General features: G+C 38.2%; 1 protein-coding gene and 1 long non-coding RNA gene across 5 annotated transcripts in view; one reads left to right on the plus strand and one right to left on the minus strand.

Annotated features, from left to right (window-relative positions):
* The window catches only part of LOC116664960, a 149,747-nt gene extending 130,921 nt beyond the window's left edge, over window positions 1–18,826 (plus strand). For 2 of the 3 annotated variants that reach the window (XR_004321523.1, XR_004321522.1), the window contains 3 exons: window positions 13,148–13,244; window positions 15,906–16,052; window positions 18,373–18,826. This is a non-coding gene — a long non-coding RNA (uncharacterized LOC116664960). Of the gene's footprint in view, window positions 1–10,226; window positions 10,390–13,147; window positions 13,245–15,905; window positions 16,053–18,372 lie in introns of all 3 variants that reach the window. The other variant, XR_004321524.1, reaches the window with a different exon arrangement.
* UMAD1 (UBAP1-MVB12-associated (UMA) domain containing 1) overlaps window positions 1–27,686 on the minus strand; it is a 194,278-nt gene that overhangs the window by 45,301 nt on the left and 121,291 nt on the right. For both annotated transcript variants that reach the window (XM_014557493.2, XM_032483960.1), the window contains one exon: window positions 18,710–18,783. In XM_014557493.2, coding sequence (XP_014412979.1) covers window positions 18,710–18,783 — 74 coding nt within the window. The remainder of the gene's footprint in view (window positions 1–18,709; window positions 18,784–27,686) is intronic.

The raw sequence follows: 27,686 nt of genomic DNA on the forward strand, positions 1-27,686 counted from the left end.
GACCTTTCAGTTGGCAAGGAAAGCCAAGTTTAACATCTACAGTACTGGGGTGAAATTTTCTCTTTAAATATATGTATCAAGTTAAAATGCGGGGGCAATTTTCAAAATATAAATAAACAATATTTAAAATACTAATAATTATAATGTATTATAAGCATATAAAATATATTAATATAAATATCCTGAAACAACAGATGGTACCAGTCAAAGGATCAGGGCTGCCTCTGCCCCTCTGGTTTTCCTCTCCGTCTGTGCACCTCCTACCTTTCGCAGAGGGCCTTCCTTGGCCACTGCAGCCAGTGGTGACTCTGAAATCTGAACTTCTCCTACAGAATTTAGTCTACATTATATGATTTCATTTTTTACCATCTGATTGACACATAATCATATACCATTATTTAAATTTTCACGTGTCTGTGTCCTGGACTATTAGATGGATAAAACACTTGAGGGTAAAAAGAACTCATTCATCTCCGTGGCACTGAGCACAGCACTATGCACACAGCGGGCATGCTAATGAAATATTTTCTGAATAGTCTTATAATTCCCCTGTTTATATTTCCTTTAAACAATTGCACTTTAAAGGAAATTCTACTATAATTATAATATGAATTAAAATAAGTTAATTTTTAGTTCTAAGTAATTTTTATTTGAACGATCCCAGAAAGGCAAAAAACAACAGATTAACTGCCCTGATTTGGAAGCTGAGATTACTAGTTAAACATCAGTGGGCTTTCCCCCTTCTTCCTGAGTTACAGATACATTTCATGGCAATGTGCCTACTAACAACATTTCCCAGCTATCCCTGCTGGCAGAGGTAGCCAATGAGATGCAGGTCTGAGCTGCTGGGTGGGGCTTTTGGAAAAACCATTTAAAGGGGGCTTGCTTTTGCTTGAATCTCCGCCTGTGATTGGAGAAGCAGTGGCCATTTTATAATTAAGAGGCAACCTGTATATGGAAGCCACATCCGAAGGGTAGTGGAGCAGAAAGATTGGAGTTGTTACACCGGTTCTCAATTGCCTAACCCAAGACATTTCAGATGAAGAAAAAGAAACCCCTAATTTGTTTAAGCCACCAGTTTGAGTATCCATTACTGGCAATCAGACGCAATTCCTGATTCATCCATGTGCGGACACATTACAGGCAGCACCTAGGTATTATTATGGAAGGGGTGGTTAAAAGTTCTCCTTCTTCCTCAAAAACACCTTTTCTTTGGTCTTACAAAGCATATACTTGCTATAAAGTATAGCATGCCAGTATTACTCATTCCTTGGAGAAAGGGGGGTTGAAAGCATCTGTTAAGATGCAAATATTGTCTGAGAAGAGTTACACTTTAAGCTCTCAATATGTCTGAATATGTCATTGTGAATTAATTTCTTAATTAACTTCTGTGATTGGGTAGTCCCTGAGGGGGTGGCACGCAAGACAGGTAAGTTGTCCTATCGGAAGACTAGTTAAGAAAGCTACTACAGTAAGAATCTCTTCTTCCCTCTCCTGGCCCCTGAACTCCATTCCCACCCCAAAGAGATGGATGGGCAGCCTGATGGACAAAAGGTGCAAAAAACGAAAGGAGAGATACAGAGCCTGAAGGGAAAGGGTACCAAAGGCAAGCTTATGCTTCTTTATTCATAAGGCTGCCCATAACCACCCCTCTCTATGGGAGCACTCTGTTTACTCTAAAAGATTCCATAGTTAGCTAATAAACAGCACTGGTAGTTGAAAATTAGGAATCACTTTTCTACTCACCAACTAATGGGAAAGAAAGGACAACATTGTGGTAATGAGCAACTAAAGCACAGGACGAATGCAGCGGGCTTGGATTTACTTAAAGTTTTACCTAGTGGACAGTGTATCCATTCAGACATGCAAACACTTCTCAAGTGCTTGTTATTTTCTAGGCTCTATGCTAGAAACTAGATATTTGGAGATGATGGCGACGATGATGTCATCCTCAAAAACACTTGCAAACTCCTACAGGAGACAGGCATGTAAATAAGCCATTCCAGCACGCTGAGCTGGATGTGACACCGCAAGTCTATACAAAAGCTGAAGTAGGAAAACAGAGTTCACTTTAAGGATAGTGAAGGGTGGGCAGGGAGAGCCTCACAGAGCAAATGATGCCTGTGCAGGGCTTTCAAGGATGAGAAGGATTTTTCAGGGAGAGAAAAGGGGGTATGCATTCTGGTCAGAAAGAGGAGTGCACCCAAAGCTGGAGATGTGAAGAAGCATGGCACGTCTAAGGCACTGCAAGCATTTGTTATTGCTGCAGCCTGAGTGCTGAGGAAGGAAGAAAAGAAGGGGAGGTAAGCAGGGCCCAGACCAGGAAGGCACTGGGTGCCACGTGAATCAGCACAGACTTTATCTGATGTCAGTCACTGGAGGTGAGCCAGCAGTGTGGTAAGATGTGTATTTTAGAAAAATCACTCCTGGCTGTTGATCTGGAAGAGAGCGAGGCAGGAGGGAGGAATATCACCTAGGAAACCTTTGTAATAATGCAGATGACAAGGGACGAGGACATGCGTGTTGAGCAGTTCTCTGGTTCTGCCGTGTGGAGGGGAGGTGGGGGGGAGGAGGGGAGGGAAGGGAAGGTAACATCTTTCACCTGGATGGCAATGTAGATTCTGGAAGAGTCACTTTTCACCCACCTGCCCTCCACATTTAGAAAACACACAGGAAAGGCATGTTCTTTCTGACTTCGCTCCATTAAAGATGTTTGTTTTAGCTGTAATTATGCTGCTAGAGATGTCATACTAAATGAACGAAAAATAGACGCAGGTGAGAAGGAGAATCTGAATTCTTCTGTAGGTGTCCTCTTAGCTTTCAGAATCAGTGTTAGCACTTTAGAAGAGAGCATTTTCTTCTTTCTTAAAATGAAAAGTAGGCAGGATGAGTATAGAATGTGCCCCTTCCTGTCTCCTCAAAAATACATGGATGAATGAGAAAACACACTTTAAGCAATTTGAGTTTCAAAGAATCATAGCTATACTATGATCTAAGTGCTGGGTTGGAATAGGATGATCAGCAAACAGAACTGTGCAAAAGGGCCAAGCACAGAGCTTACCTGACTCAGGAGTTCTCTGAGTTAATAAGAGAGCTGAATTATGGTTTTGGTTTTATGGTTGCCAGAGCAAATACAGGTGATTTTTTAAGCCTAAGTGTGATGCAAATAATGCATGGGACAAGCTTACACTAAAAAATTATCTCATGTTTATCTGAAAATCAAATTTAACTGGGCATCTAGTACTTTTATTTGCTAAGTCCAGCAGTCCTAGTTATGGTAGTAACTTAAGGGGGAAGAGTTGACTCAGTTAATGACTTACATATCTCATTTGTGGCATTCTGCTTTCTTTTATGCAATAGGAAATATTTTAGCTACATATGAGGGAATTATAAAGCACTACAATATAAAACTATGAGCATAAATGGCTAGTAACTTATAAAACTCTTCCCAACTATATTGGAAATCTCATCTTTTAAAAACTGTGCCACTCCTATCTAATGAAACAGTGTATTAATATTTTTAAAGAAAGAATACATAATGTTCATTGGCATAGTATACAGATTACAATTTCAAAGACAAGTAGTGCTACAAAGCAAACAACCCACCCCAAGAATACAGAGGCATAAGAACTTTTCTAGAGATAACACTTAGGAAAAAAACTTAAACAAAGTATACTTTCATGATAAATGACAGGAAAGAGACCTCTCCTCCCCAAAAAAGTTTTTCATGTTCATGGAGGCCTTACTAACATGTCCTCAATTGGCTGTCAGAAAAAGAGGGTGACGGGACCATCTTTGGAATCCAGGGCAAGGTGGGAAGCCCAACTGTCCAAATCTGGGAATCTTGCAGCATTTACACTAAAGCATCGTGGCTATTTTTTTATGCACTTTAAGCTCACTTTTATTACTTCCAGACTTCCTTCCTCATTAACTGGGAGCTACTTATGGGATAGATACCAAATAGTCTGTCTGCTGGTGAGGTACAGACCTCCACATTGCATGCATATCAGCTGGAGAAAGAGACAGCCCTTATTTATCAAATTTAAAAAGCGTTCTCATTTCATGCTAATTGTATGGTCCTTTGCATGATTTTCAAAAGATTGCCTAAGATGGAAGGAATTAAAAGAAAACTACCAATCTTGGAGGGGTTTTTTTGGGGGGTGGCAAGATTAACTTATTACTTTTTAGAGAAAGTAAATGACTAATTCAAGTATTACATTTATTCTCACAGAATGACCTTTATAAATTCTATTATTATCAACGGCTATTCACCTGCCTCTCTCTGCCTAACGTAACGTGACTTCATTCTACTAATCTCAGTGCTCCAAAACCCTTTAGGTTGGGATCAAATAGTTCATAAGTTAAAGAATTTAAAATAAAGTATATGCATATTTTATATTATTTTTTTTTCCACAAAGGAAATTCCCAGCTTCTGCAACATGAAGGTTCTGCTTTGACTGGTTTCTTTATAGCAGCACAGCAAAAGCACAATATCAAGAACTCATTTTTGGTTATGGATATTATCAGTAATAATATGTCATAATACAATAAGTGACAATATTATTCAAGGGTTGTAAATAAGATGATAAGCCATGATAATTTATGACACTCCATAATTTATGGTATATGGTGATATATGAATTGTGTCTTTGAAAACCTGCATGAATTTAGATTTATGTTACTATAAAGACCAACCAATTGTTAACAACCATGTAAAAGCCATCAGGGGAGGAGGTGGAAAGCAGAGAAACAGTAGCGGCAGCTCATCCATTTGGGCTGTAGGACAACAAAGCGCATTTATTCCTTCCTGAACTGTCTATCGATCGCTATCAGTCAACTGATCAGGGTTGGCAACTGCAAAGAGCAGCTGCTTCGACGTGCAGCCCTTGAAGACAGTAAAAGAATGACAGGGCTTCCCAGACTGCCAAAAGGATCGACTGTTTGAGAGGTTAAAAGCCAAATCAAAGAAGCTAATAACTAATATTTGCTGTACGTATTAAGGATTTTTTTAACCTGTTAAACTGGCATTGTCCAATAAAACTATAAGGCAAACCACATTTGTCATTTAAAATTTTCTAGTAGCCATAGTAAGACAGTTAAAAGAAGTAGGTGAAATTCATTTTAATACTCTTTAATTTTTCTGACTCAGTATATCCAGGATATTATCATGGCAACATGCAATCAACATAAGATATTACTGAAATATTTTACAGTCTTTCACATCAAGCCTTTGAAACCCAGTATGTATTTCATTTTATATGTACAGTACATCTGAATTCAGACTAGTCACATTTCAAGCGCTCAACAGTTACACGTGGCAAGTAGTAACCACATTAGGGAGTGTAGTTAAAATTTCACAGACTGAGGGAAAAGAAGGCCTTGTTCTTAATTACTACCTAATGTTTTCCTACAAGTCAAATCTCAAGCCACCAGTGAGGCTACTTGTTCTTTGTGTTCATGAACACAGTAAAAACACAAAAAAGCTCTATCACTAGAAACAGGGATTGAATCCCGAGGGGTCATGCTTAATTTTCATTAACATCAAGTATTAATCTGTTAAACTACTTGTTTTCCCTAGCCACATTTCTGATCCTGCCACAAAATTTCAGGAGTTTGAATTTTTCTCTGAGGATCTAATTATCAAGTTACATCACCCAACATTCAGTGAAATTTTCACATCTTTACCATTTGCTCCTTGAATAAAATAATGTTCCAAAGTAGTAAATTATGTAATTTCTAAATCCAAACTGGTTTATGACTAATTGGTAAGAATCACAGAGTTTCCTCATGAAAAGAAGTTCCAAAAAATCAAGAAAAGAATAACTAACAACAAATGAATACCAAAATACACTGAATTACAGGCTAACAAGCTCTTCGGCCCTTCTGAAACTACAAAGGACCGCTTGAGGGCTTGCATGCAAAACCGAAACCCAACAAGCCATTTTTTCAAGGGCTGAGGCAGGGATGATCATTAGTAGAAAAATAAGTAACAGAGAGATGCCAGTATTTAGTTCTCAAATTTGAATATTCAAAATGTAAAAGATATAATATTTCTTTTAAAAAAATGAATGCCAGTTCATTTTTCTCTTCTTTGTCATTTATTGTTAGAAAATTCTAATTTCAAGTTTGGGTTCTGACTTGACTGACAACTCCAGGCAAAATATTAGAAACCAAAAAGTTAGTGGAATTACAAATCTTATAATCAACACCTAAAAAGCTCTTGAGATACTTAATCACTTATGAGATTAAGTAATGTATTTAAATGCCAGAAAACTAAACATTCTCATATTGTGCTTTTATCTACAATTTATCTATATTTTAACCTATCATTCTCATATCATTCTCATATCTCACCCTCTCCTGTAGCTCTACCTTTCTGTATTAGTAAAACTCTTGACCATTTAACTTGACTGAGGAAAGCAATAGTATGGTTAACTGATTCATTTGGTTAATTGATAGTTTGCTTTGTAATGCCCTAAAATTTGCCTGAGGGACGGTTGCCTCTGAAAGACAGAGTTATAGCCTCCAATCCTGGAGTTTAATTATGGTCAACTGGCTTGCATGTTCTTGCAATGATGAGATTTTGAATGTACAACACAATTTTTTAAACCACAAGTCTTCAACAGCTTAATAACCCTAAAATTTTCAGACGTGGAGAAAAATGCTTAACAGAGCTTTGCCCAAAATAATCTGCTGTTTGAGAAATATTTATTGAAATAAATAAAATGGTCTGATTGTTCAAAATGCACTTGGATAAGAAACTTGGGAATTATCATCTATTAATCAGGCTAATCAGCTTTTAGTTAGGCAATGATAAAAATGCAAATACAAAATTACCCATCAGATCTTGCTGTGACTAAAGAACATTATACCAGAATCTGAATCCTTTTTTTTTCTTTCCCCCAGAACAAAACTACAGCTATTTAAGTTGAAAGCACAGAATCTGATTTTGGTTCTCCATGTCAATAGGCATGGGGTGGAGGTTTAAAAAAAATAAGTAAGTACCAGGGAGATTTATCCAATTAAAAATGGTGCACCTCCTTCTGATCTGATTCAGTGGCCCTCTGCACAAGTGTGATTTGTACATTTGGTGTATGAGGGCTGAAATTCTCTTTCATTAACTTTGGACTTGCTCTCTGTAACTCTCGTCTGAGCTCAGTTCCTAACTGATTTAATCCCTTCAAACCTGCTTTGGCATGGGCATCAAGGCGTCGACCATAATTTCCTTCCAATTTAAAAAGAAACTCTTAATGAATGTCCAGTATATGTCAGACACTGTGTATACAGATATAGAAATAAATATTACATATTGGCTCACTTAATTCTTGCAGTAACCCTGCAAAGTAAGGAGTGTCATTGTCATTTCATAGCAAAGGGACATTAAGATCTAAGAGGCTAAGTACTATATCAAAGGTACCATGATGGTACATGGCGAGCCATGATCGGAAGGAACTCCATGTCTGTCTGCTGATACAGTTCACATTCTAGCAGCTACCCATCCATGCTACTTCAGGGGTTCTATGAATTCACTACTGTGAGGAACCATCACTCCCAAGACAATGTCTCTCTAAATTAGGTAGTCACTTGTCCTTGGTCCTCCATACTGATATCTAAAATTCAACTGAGAAGCCATCTAAGGAGTATGTCTAGAGCATGAAAAACCAGTGTGTGTAGGAGACCACCAAGTGGCTGATGTCGCAGATAGTGAGAGCTGTAGATTCTCCGAGGTACACTCTGCCTGAGAGCAGCTGGACAGAGCTGATGACTTGGAAAGGAGGCTCCTTTCGCCTCAAATTAACAAGGACCCTGAAGAAAGCATGTTAGACTGGAAATCAGTGTGTGCGCCTGAGGCATCAGAGAGATTAAATAAGAATGCACACATTCTCACAGTAAAAAACTCATGATTTTGTCACAGATAACTTTTTAAAAGAGTGAGAGAATCAAAATTGGGAGTTATGTATACCTCTCATAACCTATTTAAAAAGCACATTTTACTTACTTTATGTAAGTGTTATAAAAATATACATAAATACACACATATATATGCATATTAACTTTAACTCTTTTCTCTACACAATAATTCTGAAGCAACCAACAAGATTCACAATAAATTTTAAAATCATAACCAGGAAAAATATAAAACAAGAACATGAGACTAAGGGAAAACAAAGTATGCAGATACACATCCCACAGGGTGCTAAATAATTACTAAAACTGCGCTGTAAATATAGGTCTGAGCTTCCTTCTGCCAAAAGAAAATGGAAAAAAAAATGACTAGGTACAAAATTCACAATGACCACGAGAAAAAGAGAATATTACCACCTCCGTACAAAGAAAATATTTTCTGTTGGTATAAAAGCAATAAGAAATCAGAAGCCCTAAATGGGACTTTACACGGGGAAACTATGTAATAGACAATGTCTGAGTAAGTCCTCCATAATAAATGTCCTCGTGGATTCCTCACAGCAGTTTCTCACAGTTATTCAATCAAGCTGAAAAACAGTTCAGGGAAGGCAATCTGTGCAGGACTGAGGCAATGAGATAGAAATGTACAGCTCTGCGATAGGCCAGCTTGATCTAGTAATACATTCCAGAATATTTCCACGAACAAAGAGACAGCATGTTCTTCAAATTATTCTCCAACAGAAACCAACTTAAGAAGTAGGATTATGCAACAGCGTACTGACTCTTTTCAGTTCAGAAGTTCTGAGAAAGTTTTCATGGGCTGCTTATTATTATGTAAATGGTACTTCAGTCCACTAGCACTGTGCTCTTAGGTGTAATACTTATATGCCAGTCTTTTCTCCTTCTCCAAGTGGCATAAGAAAGCAGAGAAAATGTGGGTTGCTATTACTTAAAAAAAAAACTATGGCTTTTAGCTTTTACATTAGGAGGTTCTAGTACATGTACTTTCTATTATATAACTGGTATTAGAGAAAACTTAAGAATTCACAGCCATAATGATTTCTTAAGTAATTTAAAAAGCAGTGTGAGAAAGTCTTGTTCCTAATATGACACCCCCAAAGTGGACATTAAACAGTCCTTAAGTGGGGGGAAATAATGTCAATTATTGAACAGGGCAGGATGAACACAGGCGTTCATTTAAAAAAAAAAAAAAACTGACACAGTAAGAAGTAGGGCCTGTTAGATCTGGAAAGAAATGTAAAATCTATGTAAATTTAACCAAGCTAACTAAGGTGTAATTTTTCCCTATGTTTTCATATTGGTGCACTCTCATAAGCATATTCACAAGACTCCTCAGGAAGGTACAAAGTGGAATATTCAGAAAAAGCCAATTAGGCCAAGTATACATCTGCATGCCACCTTTTCCAGTGGATGAAAAGTCAGATGAAATTTATCCTTCAAAAAAGAATCCCTAGTTATGTGACAATAACATAAATATAGTTGTGCTTTAATTTAAAGTCTCTATAGAGTCACAAGAAGTTACGACTGTAACATGAACCAAAGGAGGAAAAAATAAGGACCATTTGCTACTAATTAAAAAACAGGGGATTAGAAAAAAGATGGCTATGGGAAATAGGGAACAGTTGTTCTCCCAACATGGACCTCTCACCCTGCTGATTTTGTGGCTTTTTAAAACCACAAAAGTGAAAACCAGAAAAGTGACGACAAAATGACTACCAACACATAGATGGAATATTCTGTATGGTTTAGAATAATACTTTCTAAATTGGAGGTAGAAAACCAGACTTGTTAAGCAAAAAGTTAGTATTTCCACATTTTAGTTCCTCCTTCTAAACATATAAACACATATTGGGTCTCACACAATGACAGGCTCCAGTTCTTTGATTCTAATTGCAATCAGTTGCAATGAATCAACAGATGAGGCAGGCGGTTAAAGTTACATAACCCTCACAAACTAAGATTACTAAAGTTAAATAAATATCACTGTGGTCACTTTAAGCTACCTAGCTTCATCAAGCAGAGCTACAAAAGCAGCAGGTTAGCGGGTTTCTGGCAAGGAGTAATTGGTGCTGAGCAACAGACTGTGTACAAGAGCAGAAACATTGCATAAAACTCACATTACTGGCTTACCCACACCATATGTGCATTTTGGATGGAAACAGGGGCAGCTCTTATACACCTCACACAGTTTGGCCGTTTTTGGCTAAGATGAATGAACATTATGTTTCAGTGTGCTAGTTAACCCCAATGGAAGCCAGAATATACCAGAATTATGATCTCTCAATTCTGATTTTTTCCAGCAAAACTGAAATTAGGACAAAGATGTATGGTAACAAAAGTATACAAATGTGAAGTTATGGAAAAGATCTTTACAAACTCTGACAAGAATACCTCAGGTTATTTCATCTTGCCAATATTTTGAGCTATCAACAACCCATGCTAATCTGACTGTCAAATATAAAGGTAAAAAGTTTGTAAATTCAAAGAAATATAATAAAGTATTTTAAATGTTCTTTATCAGTGGCCGAATTTATCATTTCTCAAAACAGACTTTGTAAGCAAGAACAAGGATCTTGGAAGTAGTTTTTGCAGTCTAACAGTTTATCTGCAAGGACTTTTGGACAATTCCTTCCTAACATGCATGAAAGCCCGAATAATCAATACCTAATATCTTCACTATGCGGTAGATCCCCCCGCCCCCCTTCCCTTACCCCCAAATCAAAGTAGCAGTAAAAAGGTTGGCATCTGGTGGCAAAATTCCAATTCACTTTCCAAAGAGGTAAGGAGCCAGGACGTCTGGAGAGGAAAAGATCCAGACACTGCATCTAATCCTCCTACTTCATTGACTAAGAATTGAAGTTGAAGAGAAGTTTAGCAACTTGTCCCAGATCAAACACTTGTTGAGCAGAGGAGTCCAGCAAAGATATTACATGGCCCAGTAATTTATATGAAAATACAGACTGGAGAAATATACTCTACAAAATCTTTTTCCCAAAAGGCATCTTACATAGGAGGAGAGACACAACAAAGAGTTAAATTCACCATATAAATAATAATCCAACTGTGCTCTACTTCCCAGTAAATCAGAAATTTGAAATGGTTCTATCTTAGGAGAAACAAAAAACAAAACTCCTGGCACTCATTTTGGATAAAATTATATTCTCATAAATTAACTCTCATAAAGGGAGAAATTAGTATCTTCAAACTAAGAGTCTCAGAATCATAGATATAGAGGAAAAAGCAAGATTTGCAGAAAAATACACGTTCAAGCCAGTAATGCACAACCTTTGTGGTGAATCAGTTATGGCTTCATAACTGATTCAATGACATTGACAGTCAGGTAGATCAATGAGAAAACTTTGGGCCACGTGATTTCCAATGAGCCGTGAAGAGAAACCTCCGAGTCCCCTTACTCTTCTCCCTGCTAGAAAGGCCCCCAGGTGAGAGGACAGATGTTTTAACAAGCCACAATCATCAGATGTGATGCTCTGTGATCAACTAATTAAGGAATCTTAAACCTAAAGAAGCCAAGGCAGGGAAGTACCGACCTATTTCCTAAAGATCATCCTTAGAAGATTGCTCTGTTGCCCTTATTGCCATACAAAATAGTCCTTCTGTTAAGCAGAAAACAGGCCCTTGAGTGAATACATTGTTTCCTCACCATCAAAGTTACTATCATTTAAAATATAAGATATACTCATTATAGACAAATTGGAAAATCAGGACACTGGAAAGGATGATTTACCCCATATATCTATCATCCCAAAGGCAAGCACTCAGTGTTTTTATGTATTACATCATCTTTTTCTGCAGTTGTTATATACAGCAATCATACTGTAAATACAATTTTGTACCTCAAATGTTTTAACTGAAATTATGAAACCCAGAGTCTTTATATTTTACTGAAAACTAATCATAAATTTCATTTAGGAAAACTAAAAAATATTCCACTGAGCCGACTGCCATCTTTCTGCACATACAACTTCTTGTGGATTTAAAAATTATTTTCTTAGAATAGAATCCTAAAAGTGGAATTACTGTCAAAGTATATTAATGTCTTTATGGTTCTTGATACTTACTGCCAAAATGCTTTCCAAAAGCGGTTGTATCAATTTAAACTGCCTTCAATATCAATACTCATTATACCTGTATTTGGACTAAAGATCTTGTGAGAATTAACAGCTTCATAATCATCTTTATCACCCCAAAACTTTAAATTTATAAACTTATATATCATGTTTTACTAAAAAATTCTTAAAACTGAAATCCTGACATCCATTAGAAGAATGTTTACTATTCTTGAAAGTATTCTTAACAATCACTCCTTTTTCCTATACCACCTAACCTCAATTTTTTTCTACATAGAACTCAGTCTTTAATAAGATAATCTTACACTCCTTTTTAAAGAGTGGTAACCAAAGTCTACGAATAGAATTTACAAAGTTCAAGGATATTTTCATTCATTTTAATGATTATCTAAAAATAAAAGAACATGGAAATTTGTCCCTACAGAGTCAAAAGGTTCCTATAGTTCTGTTAAAAGACATGAGAGAAGTACAAAAACACATGAGTAAGTTTAACATTTCACTAATATGTGCATTCCATGCCTTTTTCCAAATAGTTTTTGTTCCCTAAATTACTGAACTTCACATGTAACTCAACTATTTACAAATATGAGAATAAAAATGACAAATACTGTGTACTAGACTGAGAAGTGTGCTTCAAATGACCTGAATAAACAAAGTCTCCCAAATCCTTCCTGTACTTTCCCAGGATTCTAATATTATGAACTTAAGGATCTTAGCAAATGCTTTGCTGTTGCTGCTACTACCTTACTTACTGTTTTTGCAACTGCTGTCTATTAAATTTCCTAGTACAAATTGGCTGTAAAATTATTTTAGGTCTTCATTAAAAAATGTGTATTAAATATGCAATAAGCTACTTTGGTTAACAGAAGTTGAGGGGATATTAGTGTCACAGTTTATTATCATAAGTAATTTCTGTCTTCTGTCAGTGTAACCACAGTAGTATCTCAATACCACCAGCTGATAATAATCTTTATAAATCCTACTTTGCAGCTATACCATCTGTTAGTTATTATTTTATATGTGTCTCCATATGCATATGTGAATTAGTTGTCGCTCAAGACAAATATACAAATGGAATTGTGGTTTTGTGGGGAGTTTTTTATTGGCTTGTTTTTGTATTCTGTTCTCTTTAGGGCAGTGAACTAAATAAACATATTCTTCAATCCTGGAGACCAAAAACAAATGCAAATTTCAGTTATACAGATACAAATACAAACTTCCAGTTATAAAGTAAGTAACTCATGGGGATGTAATGTACAACATGGGGAACAGAGTCAATGATATCGTAGTAACTTTGTATGGCGACAGATGGTAACTAGACTTACTGTGGTGATCATTTTGCAATGCATACAAATGCTGAATCACTATGTTGTACACATGAAACTAATATGTTGTATGTCAAATATACTTCCATAAAATAAAGAGGCTAAAAAATGCAAATTTAAAAATAATTTTTGTAGTAAAAATAAAAGAAATTCAAGGTCCATAAACAATCTACGAGTATCTGCTAGAAGTGTTTAAAATTAATAGTTGCCAAAACTGGATATAGTTATATTAAAAAACCAAGATTTACATATTCATATCTCTCAAAATATACCTACAAACCAAAAAAGAATAAGTCTACTAGTAAATTAGTAGCTAATATGGTTCCAGTTCTCACAATATAATACACTTTCCATAACTGAAGATTAGAAAAGAACGACTAATTGCTGACTTACGTGTAATGTTTATTTCCTGAAGAGACGAGGCAAAATGACAAAAATTTAAAGCCTGGCCCCCCATTAATCTGTGGGTTTATCCCCCTGAGCTGTAAGTAACCAGACTCCTAGACAGCAGAAGGCAGTAAGTAGCTGTAATGTCATTACAACGCACTACCAAAATTTACCCTGAAAGGCAACAAGAAAAAAAGGAACAGAGGGAGGTAGATAATCTTCCTATTGGATATTTGGCTCCAAATTATCACTCTTCCCCCAAGTACTAGAGTCTAGTGAGTTTAATTTTAATAAGCCCTTGTCCTATAAACATGGGTTTATAGGAGCTTATACACTACACATCAAAACACGGTGAATTTTGTTAAAAGTTACCAATGGCTCTTAAAACACAGACTAAAGCACAACCTGGGAGAACCCACATTAGAAGCCTAGATAATTCAATGCTTCTTTAAGTTACCCTAATTTACGTGATGATACTTCGGGGTCATATATAGGGAACACTAAAGTACAACAGCAGTAACTAATTGAAGTCACCACTGAGAAAAATCCTAAAATATTTAGGAAGGGGGAGTGAGGAAGAGACAAAGAAATTACTGAGAAATCATGATTTCCTGGCAGGAATGTTATATGTTTTTCAGTTTCATGAAGTAAAAAGTCCCATTAATTACATAATGCAAATAAATATGCTGCTTTTCATAGTGTCTTCTGGGCATTAAAATAGGTCATAATCCAACTTTGTAAACATTAACTTATTTGATGCCCAAATCAGATCTCCTGTTTTCAAATCATATTCTATCTAGATGTTAGAATTTCCATGATGTTGATGAGAGAACTGTACTTGGAGAGGGAACACAGTTCTGAAGTATACTTGGGCTATAAAGTGTAAGGGGGAAATATCACAGGCCACTTAACGAAGTATTTTAACTGCCATTAAAAACTGCAGTGTCTCCCAGCACAAGTTCTATTTTTTTTTTTTTTAACATTTTATTATCTACCATTGAGATTCATGTGTGGAAAGCAGTCTCATACCATGGTCTGCTTCTATATAGCTCAAATATTCTTAATGAAGGATTTCATGTCACAGGAATTTGTATTAATCACATAAAATTAATTGTGTAAATAATAAGAAAACATTTTTCATGATTCAAAGCTCACCTAATACATGAAGCCTTTCTTGATTCTCCCTGATGTCACTTCTTCCTCCCCTGAAACCTCAGCTATAGGTATGGAGCTTAAGGAACTTTATTTATTCCAGTTCATATTACAGTGACTTGTGGAGTTTTCTAATTTTCACAAATAGATTGGGAATGTCAGCTTCTCTAAATTAGAATCATGGAGTCTTATATATCTTTAGATCCTCTTCACTCTATGTCCAACAATTCCTTGAAAAGAGTAGGCAATCTATATGTTTGTCTTAATTCACCAAAAAACTTATCTAGGGATACTAAAAGCCACCTTCTCCAAAGGGTCCTTAGAAATATGAGTTCTATTTTGGAGACTAAGAGTATTATTTTTAAGCTCTATGGAACCCACACTAAGTTAGCACATATGTTTTCATTATAAATAATATTTCAACATTTCTTCTATAGCCCTGAAAAATGAAAATAATGAGAATCTTTCCTGCTAGGTACAATAGTTACAACTTTTAATTCTAACTGAAATCATTACATTTTGTCTTGCTAATGTAACACGAGTGCCAAATAATCTAAATTAACAGTTTTTTATGGGTAACTTCTAAGAAATATAAGAAAACTTTTTTACAGAGCAGAAAAAAAAAGTAACTGTGTGTTTATAAGGTCAAAACTAGAATTTAATAATAATGAAGAAATTCACCCCTAAGACAGCATCTGCAGAAGACCACTTATTATTCAAGTACCCATTTAGAAACCATAGACTGGGCATCTGTGTCGCCCCATATGTCTGATAGCACGTGAGTAGCTGAGGCTGTAAAACTAGTTAAGGTGTAGCCTCCACCGTTCGGGAACTCACAACTATAGTGAAGCCATAAAAGACAACACAAGTAGTAAAAGGACACTGGGTTTATCTCCGGCTGGGTGAGCCAGGGAAGAGTTCACAGTAGAGATGTCTTTTGAACAGGGTTTTGGTTTTAAGCTTTATTCCGTGGGTTTCAAGGCATTTGGGGGCTGAAGTAACAAAACCTGCTTTCTTTCCCTGAAAGGGATTTGGGGAAGAAGCTGCTCCTCTACTGAGAGTCTAGTGGACAGATGAGGACCTCACTGGAGTACGAGGAACCAGATCTGGAAGATATCTGTGAGGTAGAATCAACAGAACCTGACGATAGACTTGATAAAGTGAGGTGAAAAGAGTAAGTCAAATGACATTTTCAGGCCTTTAATTTGCCAAGACCGACGAGGACATTCAATGACTCTAGATTATCGGTGAATAGGTGTTTACTGAGCACCTTCTAAGTTCCAGACTCTATTCTAGGCCCACGAGGTCTGTTTTCACTCTAGTCAGGGCAGGCAGGCAGGGAGGCAGCAAGTGAATAATCTGAGAGAGTGATGATAGATTTGATGGAGAAGATAAAACAGTGTCACGTTAGAGTGACTGGGGGAAGAGACACTTTATCTGAGGTTGTCGCAAAGAGTGACACTGGAACTAAGATCTAAATGACAAGGAGGCAGGCGAGGGAGGCTCCGGCAAAGAAGGGGCAGCAAATACGAAGGCTGAGATAAGAAAGAGCTTCAAAGGATCAAGGAACGGAAAGGCAGCTTGTGGAAAGGGATGGGGTTTGGGGTAGGGAGCGAAATGGGGTTGGAGAGCACGGGTTGCTCCTTGTAGCTCACTGGAAGGGCTTAGCACTGACTCCAGTCAGAACGGGCAGCCAGTGGGTTTTAAGCCAAGGCATGATGTGATCAGCTTCCTATTTTTGTCTGCTGTGAGGAGAATGGACTTATGGGGGAAGAATGGAGGCAGGGAGTCCTGGTGAAAGCAGTTGGAACAGCGCCCATGTTGAGAAGGGGTCAGACTCTGGATCTAGAGGGAGAGGGAACAGGACTTCCTGGTGGAACTGCATGTGGAGTGTGAGGGAAAGAAAGGAGCCACGGGAGTCTCGAGGGCTCGATTCCAGCAAACCACTGTACAGGGGGTGGTGCTATTAAACAGAGATGGTGAAACCTTGAGCAGAGAGAAGCTTCAGGGTGGTGGCGCCAGGAACCAACAGTTCTTCTTTGGTCAAGTAAAGGCTGAACTGTCTAGAAATTTTTAAGTGAAATGACAGGTAGGCAGTTGGATATAGTCTAGAGCTCATCAGGAGAGAGGTCCAAGTGGACATATACTATGGGAGTCATCAGACCCTTCAAAGAATTTTGAACTGGATAAGACTCATCTTTCAAGGTAGATTATGGAGGAAACACGCAGCAGTGCTTTTGCATTTTGGGGATTTTTAAAACAGAGGAATAATAAATTCCATTTTGGACACTTCGGGTGGGGATAAGTGACTGGCCTCTTCTGTGGTGAATCACACTAGCCTCTAAAAGTGTGCAAGTACTATTGTCTTGTACTGTGACTTAACCCTGTAACCTCATTTGTAGTCTCCCTATTTCTTTTTTGCTACATCAGTAAGCACTCTGAGAGCACATGCTGGCTTCCCAGTGCCCAGCAACTATTCAGACAGAAGGCACTTTTACCTGTTGTAGCATGAGTATATATATCCCATCTTAATGGTTAAGAATTGACTGTACACTGGAGAGACCAGGAAGTAGCACAATCATGAGCTTGTTTCAAATCTCAGAGGATCTATTATCAAAAGCCTTTTCCTTAAAACTTAATCTTGGAATTCTTTCTATCAGTGAGTCAACTTTGAAAAATAATTGAGTTCCACAGACATTTCCACTGAATCGCATAACTAAGCAGTTAAACTCAAGTAATTGTGGATGATTTCTGAACCAACGTGGTGGTTCTTTGGCAAAGTTCAAAGACATCAACCTTTATTTCCTATCAAGAGGCTACTTATGTTCAGTACTCACTAAATATTTGAATAAATAAAAGAGATCAAGATGCTTTAACATGTCGACAAGGCATTTTTCTTTTCTTCTTAAGATAAATATTACTCTCTACTTACAACTCATGATTGTATTCATTCATTCAGCAAATATTTTTGACTACCTGTTCTGTGCTAGGCTTTGTGGATACGGTGATAAACAGGCCAGGCTCCCTGACCTCACTCCAGCTGTATGCAATGCCCTCACTTGCTACAAGCGGACTATAAGTAGAGGTGTGTCACCAAGGAGGAAGTTTCAAAATTCACGGGTATCTCTTCCACCCTAATACTTCACATTCCCCCTAACCCTTAGAAATGATTATTTCAGGGATTAAATAAGGTTAGTATGTTTCTGAGTAGAATATGAAAGTATGTGAACTGCACTTTCAAGGATCTACAAGGAGCAAATAATTTTCTCATGTGGAAAAGAACAAAAGCTCTAGTCTTTCTACCAAACGATGACAAGGCATGAACTCTGATGGTGGAAATGCTAATGTACTACAGTCCTGAACAGGTCATTTTCAAACCTTTCTCTGTAGGTTCGTTTCTTACCTATTTATTCAGGTATATTAGGAAATAATCACTCAATTAAAAATAATTCAGATGTTTTAACTTAAGTGCTCTATTCCTCCTTTTCCAACAGAGTGTCCATTCCCAGCACTGGGAGAAACGCAGCACTTGGGAAGTCAGCCCCGCACTGCCGTCGCCTGACTTGGGGCGGATCACCCGTTTTCCTGGAACCCTGGCACCTTCTGCACAGCAAGAGTGGAAGTTACTCTTCACCCTCAGAGGAATGTGTAGTCACAGTTACTTGTTCAGTTTTACCCCAAAAGGACTCACTGAGTTTCACTTACCAGGCATTTTTCTTTGTCCTTGTGTTTGTTTTTTCACACTATATACTTAGCCCCTTGCACAATGCATTGAATACAGTCAGTACTTAGTATTTGTTGCATGCATTATGAAAAAACAAATGCACTTACCTCCAAAGGCTGGTTGCCTTCTACGTCTGAAGTTTTGCCTTTTGCTGCCACTCTTTGCTCATGTGCTGTATCTCCTATGAAGAAAAGGAAAATAAAAAAAACTATCATACCACGGAGGCCAAACTGTCTGCTACTTATTCTATTGTTACTGTATATTTCAAATTATGGAAACAACTACTATTTCCTTTGTTACAAAGTAAATACATTAATATTTAAGAACACTAATTTTATAGTGGTCACAGAAATCATCCATAAATACACAGACATACAATCTAAACCAGACATGTATCTTGCTTTTTGTAGGTTTACCCTGGAAAAATCAAGTGAATTTATATTTTGTCAATCAAGTCATAATTCAAATAAACTAGGAAAGCTTATAACTTAAAGAAGATAAAGCAAATTATTTTCAAATTAAAAGTCTTTATAATATAAATAATTGTCCTCCAAATCTGTTTTTTATAAGATTTACTCTTTGAAAGTATTTGTGTCTCTGTGGATTTGCCTCAGAGTAGATATCTATGTATGTAATTATTAACCAAACGTGAAACAATTTTTACAGGCAGGAAAGAACAATGAAAAATTCATCAATTAGCATTTAGTTAATTATCTGATTCCTAAAGCTGACACCTGAGTGGGTTATATTACTAAACAAAGTTGGTGACTAGGCTGGCTCTAAGGACACAGGGCAGACACAAACACAAGCATAATTTAATTTAGTAATGGCCTATTTTAATTTATTAACTAACACGGATGATCTGTGATTAAAACATGATAGGTTAAAAAAAAAACAACTAGCCTACTTCTTTAAAGCATAATGAGAGGTTAATTTCATAATATGTAAACTGCTCTTCCCAAAAGATTAATCCAACTCAGGAATGTCCACAACAGTGAAGACTACAAAATTCATAGATGATGATTTGTCTGACATTAAAGGTTAGGAATTTGTTAATATAAGGAAGGTCACAGTCTTGATTGGAGGTAACAAAGTATGAAAGTCTGGGCTGGGCTTAACTTTTCCACAGTGAAACACAAATGTTTAGTTTACCAATGGACCAACAGCTATCATCGAGAAAGGACCTCGTGAAAATTTTAAAGAAGTAAACAAAATTCTGCTGAATTCTAAAACCACAAACAAGAATGAAATCGGTCATTTATTTACTTAAGGTAAATCCCCCATATGTTCAAAATCCAAGCACATTATTCCTACTCCAGCCTATAAGCTTTGTTTTCAGCTAGGCAGAGCAGCATTACTGCTGGGCAGCACATAGTAGGTGTTCCAGAAATACTAGCTCAAGAAATTAGTGAACTTCTCCTTATACATTCTTCGTCTGTAAGGCTGACAAAATAATACTAAATGGAATGAAGTAAGAGCTTTATTTGAACATATAGTTAGTGTCTTTCGTCTAAAATGTATTTGTGGAAATTAAAAGTCAAATTTATTAAATACCATTATGATGTTACTACTCATCTGTAATGGTGTCATAATTTATTTGAGTTTAAAAATAGCTAATGATTTTTAAAAAAAAATCATATGGAAACAAAAGCATTAGGAACTTTTAAGTTATGCCTGTAAGATAATAAAGTTAATAGTTGTTAAGTGAAAGATACATCAACCTTCTTTTGTGACCTAGGATGTCAAATCATTATTTTGATTGATTTTTAAGTAATTGTTTAAACTGACCATTTATTTGCACATCAGGAAATCTTATTTTTAGAAATGTTCCTTCTCTCTCAAAGTGAGGGATTACCTGATCAACCCCCAGCTCACAGGCGGCAAAACTAACGCACAAAGAGTTTAGTTTGCTTGGTTAAAGGCGATGAGGCCCCGGCAGGACAAGCAGCCAAGGTAATGCAAGTCTCTGTATATCAAGGTCAAGGTGTGTTTAACACTCACATGGCTGAGGCTCATCATGAAACAACCCAGTATGAAAGGTCATTTACTCCAGGAAGATTTTCTGACTTTTTCACATGATTGCTGCCCCATGCCACAGCCATACAAACACTGTACTTGGCTGAAATCATTCAGCACAACGCCTGTGCTTCCTTCACCATTTTCTGATTTCAAGGCGTGTATCTGAACAAAACTTTCTCCATTTCCCCATACTGCTTAAATAACCAGAAAGCTTATCAGCCAGTGTTCTTGACATCACACAACACATCTGCCTGGGAGCAACCGCACAATCACTCTTTACTGAAATGCTGTATCTGGTGGTGACTCAGGTAGGACAAAAACTGACTACAAAGAAAAATGCCATCTGCAAGATTACTCTCTGCAAACAAAGGCACAAAATGAAAGCTACAGAAACAACAAACAGGAAAGAACAGGTCACAACGAAATATAACTTTTGAAGTGTTTTTCCTCCCAGTGAAGAATTATTTTATTTTATCATGGTAAAAATTCAGTTCTTTTTTCTAACTTTTTAGAGCCCACATGAAAGTTAGGCACTTTAACAATAAATGAAGATGCATGTGGCCGATGTGAAATAAGGTACTTTAGTTTTCAAACATCAGTTAATGCTAATTTATGTACTGTATAGATTCAAAAATTTCATTTACAAGTCAGCTGTTTAAAAGGGAGAAGAAAAACAGCAGAAATTTTCACAGTATTTACATTTCATAAAGCCTTTTTTACCACACCATGTCTGGTTCTCACTATGGCTCAGCAAGACATCCTCCCAACTTCCCCACCTCACCCCTGCAACATTATTCTCTTTCTTGTCCAACACCTGTTCTCCTCAAGAGGAGTATCCAAGACAAGGAGGGACAGAAACAGAGCAGGATCCTGTGGGGCCTCCCTGGTATAAATCCTTCCCATGCCCCCATTTCTTGTTTGTAGGAAATAGGCTTCATTCAGCCTCCCTGATCTTCCCTGAGCTCCAAAGAGCAGATTCAAACAGCTGCTCATCAGGGAAGGGAGAGAATGCAGAAACGAGGGAGGAGCAGTCGAGAAACAACCATGCAGCCTTGGGGCAGGACCCTGGTTCCTCCTCAGGGAGGAACATAACAACAAGTTTGAGTTCTTCTGCAGGACATAAGGCCCCCACCCAGGTGGAGGATGGCAACTTCAGGCTGAGGACAAGATTCCTGGAGCACCGCCCTGTCACCTCACCACCAGCCAATCAGAAGAACCCTCAGCCCCCTCCCCAGATTTTACCTACAAAAGCTTTTCTCTGAAAAACCATCAGGGAGTTCGGGTATTTTGAGCATGAGCCACCTGTTCTCCTTGCTTGGCCCAGCAATAAACTTTCCTCTGCTCTAGACTCTGACGTTTTGGTTTGTTTGGCCTCACTGTGCATACGGCACACAAACTTTTGTTCAGTAACACCCCCAGAGTTTACCGTGAGCCTGAGGGCAAAGGCATTCAGTGACTCACCCAAGGTCTCGCAGGTAGAAGTCAGTCACAGTGGGAGCAGAACCCAGTCTCCTGACCTCTCTGGGGACTGTGTGGTCTGGTGGAAGGTTCTAGTGGACGGGGGCTGAAGTGGGAGAAATCAAGCCCCTAACTGGGGAACAGTGGGAAGAAGAGCCCAGGGCTCCAAAAGGGAGCTCTAAAGGCAGGATCTTGTGCTGGTCCAACCCCGAGGGTCCCCAGACACCACTCTACTCCTCTTTTCTTCCATAGGCCCCATGAATGATCTGTTCTCTTCCCTTTCCACTGATGATGCCAAATACTCCTGACCAGAGCAAGCCTCTGTCCTTCCTTCTGGTCCCTCAAAGCAAATGCACAGTCCCCTTGATACTCTTCCAGAAGTTTGTAAGTCTGGAAACAATTCTACCAGAGACAAAATCCCTCTTATACTAAAGAATTTATTTTTTTTTTTAAATCCCTCTTATACTACAGCTATGAAATTTTCTTGGTTTAAAATGAAGTTTTTATTTAGAGTAATGAATGAAAAAGGGCTATATGCCCGTACTAATGAAGTTCTTTCAGACCTTAAAGGACTGAAGTGAAATTCATCCGTATTTTAGATTAGGGGTTGGCAATTTTTTTCCGTAAGGGGCTAGATAGTAAAAGGTTCAGGCTATGTGGTCCATACTGTTCCCTGTCACAGTCTCAACCCTACCATTGTAGCTCAGAGCAGCCACAGGCAACATACAAACCAGTAAGTGTGGCTGCGTTCCAATAAAATTTCATTTACAAAAACAGGTTGAGTTAGGCTGTAGTTTTCAGATCCCAGTTTTAGGGAGTATATGTACTTTACCTCTTCTAGATTAAAAAGCTGAATTACATAATATAAGGAGATGAGAAAGGGACAGTCATGACAGTATCATCATGACTCCATTCTATGGGGTAAACTGGGTGGAGGGAGAGGAGAAAAGGTGGTAGAGAGTGAGCACTGGTTACAAGGGAAGGCGAAGAGGAGAGACCCTCGTGATGAGAGGGGAACCCTGATGCCTGTTTGGATCACCCAGAGGAGCTCTGTTTTGGGGAGGGGGTGGTGAGTGACGGAGGGAGTGCCCTCACTCCTCAGGCCTCCTTCCATGTGGAGGAAACTAGTAACATGCACCCCAGCCTCCCTCCACTCTCTAGTCATTGGGCTGGTGGTTTGGGAGGACTTGGCTACACATGGCTATGGCTCTTCCTCTTCCTCTTCCTCCTCCTCTTCCCCTTCTCTTGGGGAGGACGAGAGAACACGTGATTCTGTCTGCCCTGACCCTCCTCCCACCTGGGGAAACTTGCATATTCTATAACTGGATGGAGATCAATCTAATTCTGGGGTTCAGATTAGGAAACCCCATTTGCTCCCTGACAGAAGCCACATTCTTCAACACCAGCTTTATTGGCAATAAAGGTGAGACTTTGGTCTCCATTTTTTTTTTTTTTTTGGTTTTGTTTTATTTTTTAAAAACTAAACTGGCTAGATCTTATCTGGGTGAGAAGGGCGTTATTACTGGAATGCCCTAGAGTCCAACAGGCCTGGGAATAGGCTGGTGTGGACAGAATTGGAACCTGCCTACATATGAAAAGCTGTGAATGCAGAAATCTGTTTTCTTTCTTCTCTTTTATTAGAGAGGAATTATCTAGAACTCCGTATCTGAGAATGTGATCTACAAAACACTGGTTTCAAGGAGTTTACATGGAAAAAATATTTCTATGGTCAAAAGTATGAGGAAAACCTACAGAATACATTCCCTTCCAACTGATTTCCAACTCATTTTAATATATTAAAGGCTCTGAGAAATTCTTCAGTAAAGAAATCTAAAAAAATTTTTGTCACAATGCATTTGACTATAAAGCCACTTTATTCATCGGATGCCTATTAAACATCTTGCAGAGTTCTATGAACACACTATGGGGAATGCTGATGTAGTATTTCTGAAGTTAAAATTGATTATGAAATATATTCTTTTTATCTGACTTTTTAAGAAGACCCTCAACATTGCCAAATTTGTTATTTAGCTTTTGAACATTCATTTCATGTAAGGTTAACCCACATTTATTTCCCTTTAGATGATTCTTTTCACAACTCCCTGTTGATTCCTTCAGTTGCATTCAGGACAGACTGGCAGAATGTGACTGCGTTCTACTGCACGATTCTGATTCCAGAATAGCCAACAGTCTGCACAGGAGAAAAGGGTAGCCAGGCACCTTGAAGACACAGGAGAGAGCCCCAGTGCTCAGAAATATGTCCCCCACAAATCCTACCAATTAGAGATTCATTAGGGGTAATGAGCTCCTCTTTTAAAATGCAAATACCCTCTGGGAGTGTTTGCTTATTATTCATTCACCAAGTGAAGTAGTGGAAAGAACAGTGGCATGGCCACTCCATTAACTCCCTTTCATTCTTCAGTTACACACTCATTATCCAAGGCAGGCTGGCACTGTGGCAAGAGAATGGCTTTGGAATCTGATAGAACTAGTCCCAAGCTCTTCACCAAATCCATGACCTTGTGCAAGTTACTTAACTTCTCAAGCCTTCATTTCCTCATCTGGAAAATGGGAATGATGATACGTAATGAAGCTATTACACAGATTAAATGAGAAAACACGTTAAACACTAATTGCAGAGAAGAAGGGAGAGGAGCTGGGGCAAGATAAATGTTTTGGCATAAGCCTTGGCGTCAACTGCTGGTCTGTTGTCACAGAGCTGTTGCCATAACCTTGGGCGTGGGCACGGTAACAGGAGAAGCCCCCTCCTGCAGTCTCATCTAGCGCACATAGCCGTGTTGTGGGGTAGGCTCTGTGACGTCCACTTCAGAATGGCAGAGCTGGTGTCAGAACCCAAGTCTGATTCTGATGACTATGCCAAATCACTGCAAAATACCACGCAGGTTCCCAATGACTTAACCAAAACTTGGGTTAAGTTATCCAACCCAGTTGAATACATTTTCCATTTAAGCCTCCTCCAGTTCTGTTCAGTTTTCCCTTCCACTTTTCCTAATTCTGTCCACTTACTCCCCATTTCCCACGAGAATGAAAAAAGGAGGAAGAGAGAACAAGCGAAAGCACTAATGGCTGAAGACACGCCCCGCCCGGGGCCTGCCGTCAGGCCGGGCTCTGGAGGCAGCTGTGGTCCCACCGAGCGCGTGCCAAGAGCAGAAGCGGCCACAGACGGGGAGGGATGCAGTCAGCCAACAGACAGAGAGGAAAAACTCAAGCTGCCTAGGAATGAAAGAAAAGCAAATTCAGATGGCACCAAGAACGTATCAGATTACACCCAAATTTGCTAACGATGCTTACAACTAACACACTGGTATCATTCTGATGATGAAGTGAATACTCAATAAACATCTGTTGATTCAACTGCACGTGGGAAGGAGAACAAGAAAATAATAACTTCACATATACTCAACAACGGGCTTATAAAAAGAATTATAAATGGTTGTTAAAATATGAAGAAAATTGAAAATTAAGGGTTCAGTAGAATAGGCAATGTACTTAATATTAGTGTGGATCTTAATTTTAATACATATGTATATACAACTTTTAGGCATTGTGTTAGATTTTAACCTTATGACTGCTATTAAAATCATACAGTTAAAAGCTTGCTTACAACTCTGAAAGCTTAGGGTCACACCGAATACTTAAAAGGCATTCAGGGTAGTAAGAATACCAGCAAATCCAACTGAAGTCAGACCCACTGAGCAGTCCTTCCCACCTGCTCTTAATTAACTTGTCCTGGGATTCCACAGATGTCTTTCGTTTTGAGTCCTGTTACTTTGTAGCTATGGGTAATAATTTTTCTGGAAGATTTTAAGCAATCCAGAAACATCAATTAAGTATTTAACACTATGTTCAACAGTTAAGCCCAGGCATTCTCACTTTTAGGCTGGAGGACTAGAAACTCAAAAGGTGAAATTAATTTTGTACCTGTACATTTGTACAATATTGTATCATGCTGTACAAATACACGTTCAAAGGTTTTCTGTTAATAGCTTTCCTAAATCAGGGTAAATTTATACACTGTTGAGAGTAAGTTGGGCTGACCACTCCAGATCCTGGACCCCAAAATGCTGCTCAAAGAAAGCTCTACACAAAGGGCTGCTCTGAGCAGTCCACTGACAAGAGGTTCTCTAAGCGCTGTTGCAAACAAACAGGACAGACACAAACAGGATTTTCAGTGTGTACAGCTAGAAATCCAAATTTGTAAATAGAAAAAAATAGGCTCGCTCTACCAGTTTATCTGGGATCCTGAAACAAAGACTCAAATGTGCTGGCTGTTGTAGGTAAAGATGATGGCATTGATCCATCACCAATAACACAACCTGGGTTGGAGATCGTTGGCATCAAGTCACTCACACTCAGAAGTGTTCAGTCTCCTTTCCAATCAATAGAATCAACTGTGGAATTACTGGTTGGCATCAGGAGTTCTGCTCAGTCAATTCTCCTCACAGAAAAATCAGTGACCCCATGAGAGCAAATGTGTGTTTCAACTTATAGCATCAATTGGTCCAATTAAAGATACTAGGTAGGTGAGCTGTCAATTTCTTGAAATTGAGTTCTTAGATTATTAAAGAGTTGTAGTGTAACAGAAAACTGCAAAGAAAATTTCCAGCAGAAACAATAAAAACAGTATATGAAATATATTACAATCAGCTTCATGGTGTTTCATTCATTCAACAGATATTGGTTAAATACCAACTATGTGCCGTGTATCATGCTGGGCACCACATGAACTACAGCAATACCACCCCAACCCTCGCAGCATTTCCATTCTAGAGGGGATTTCAGCCAAGCTAATGAAAATCACAAGAACTGGCTGTACAAAAACTGAAAATTATTGGAGTACCAAATCAATTTGAATGAAGCACACTGTGGAAAAGGTGGTCAGTTATAACAAAAACAAGCTTCATATTAGGGCTTCCCCCCAGATCCTTCCATTAAAAATAAAGTATATAATTAGTCAGTATCATTACTTTTCATAGAAGTCAAACATTAAACATTCTCTTCCACAAAAGTTTGAAGACAATTTTCCTGAAAAAACACCAATATTATTTAAATAAAAGTGGATATTAAAAAGAAAATGAAATCTTGCAAATCACAGATCACAACTAGAAGCAAAGCCACAGATGGTGGAGATGAAGGGGCGTGATGTGATTACGAGATGAAGGCAAAGAGTGATTTCAAAATGAAAAGAAAGCAGCTGGTTGGCTTTTACTGACGACGTCACACTTCTCATTTGGTCGTACAAGAGAAACACTTTAATACTGCTGTCCTGAGGGTCACAATATACTATGTCATTTCAAATGCTTACAGAAAGAAAAGGAACATGTGTATGTGTACATACAACTGAAACAGCATGCTGTACACCAGAAATTGACACAACACTGTAAACTGACTGTACTTCAATGAAAAAAAAAAGCTCACAGAAGAAAGCAATTTGGTCCCTTTAAGAACTCAGGTAAACCTAAACACCACAAGGCCTGAGGGAGGAAGTCCTGACCTGTTCACTGGCCCACTGACCAGGAGCAGTCAGACAGCGAACAGTGGCTCACCAACCAGTATCCCAAGGAAGAAGGATCTGACTGGACCTGG

This window comes from Camelus ferus, chromosome 7 (assembly GCF_009834535.1).
Source record: "Camelus ferus isolate YT-003-E chromosome 7, BCGSAC_Cfer_1.0, whole genome shotgun sequence".
Lineage (NCBI taxonomy): Eukaryota > Metazoa > Chordata > Mammalia > Artiodactyla > Camelidae > Camelus > Camelus ferus.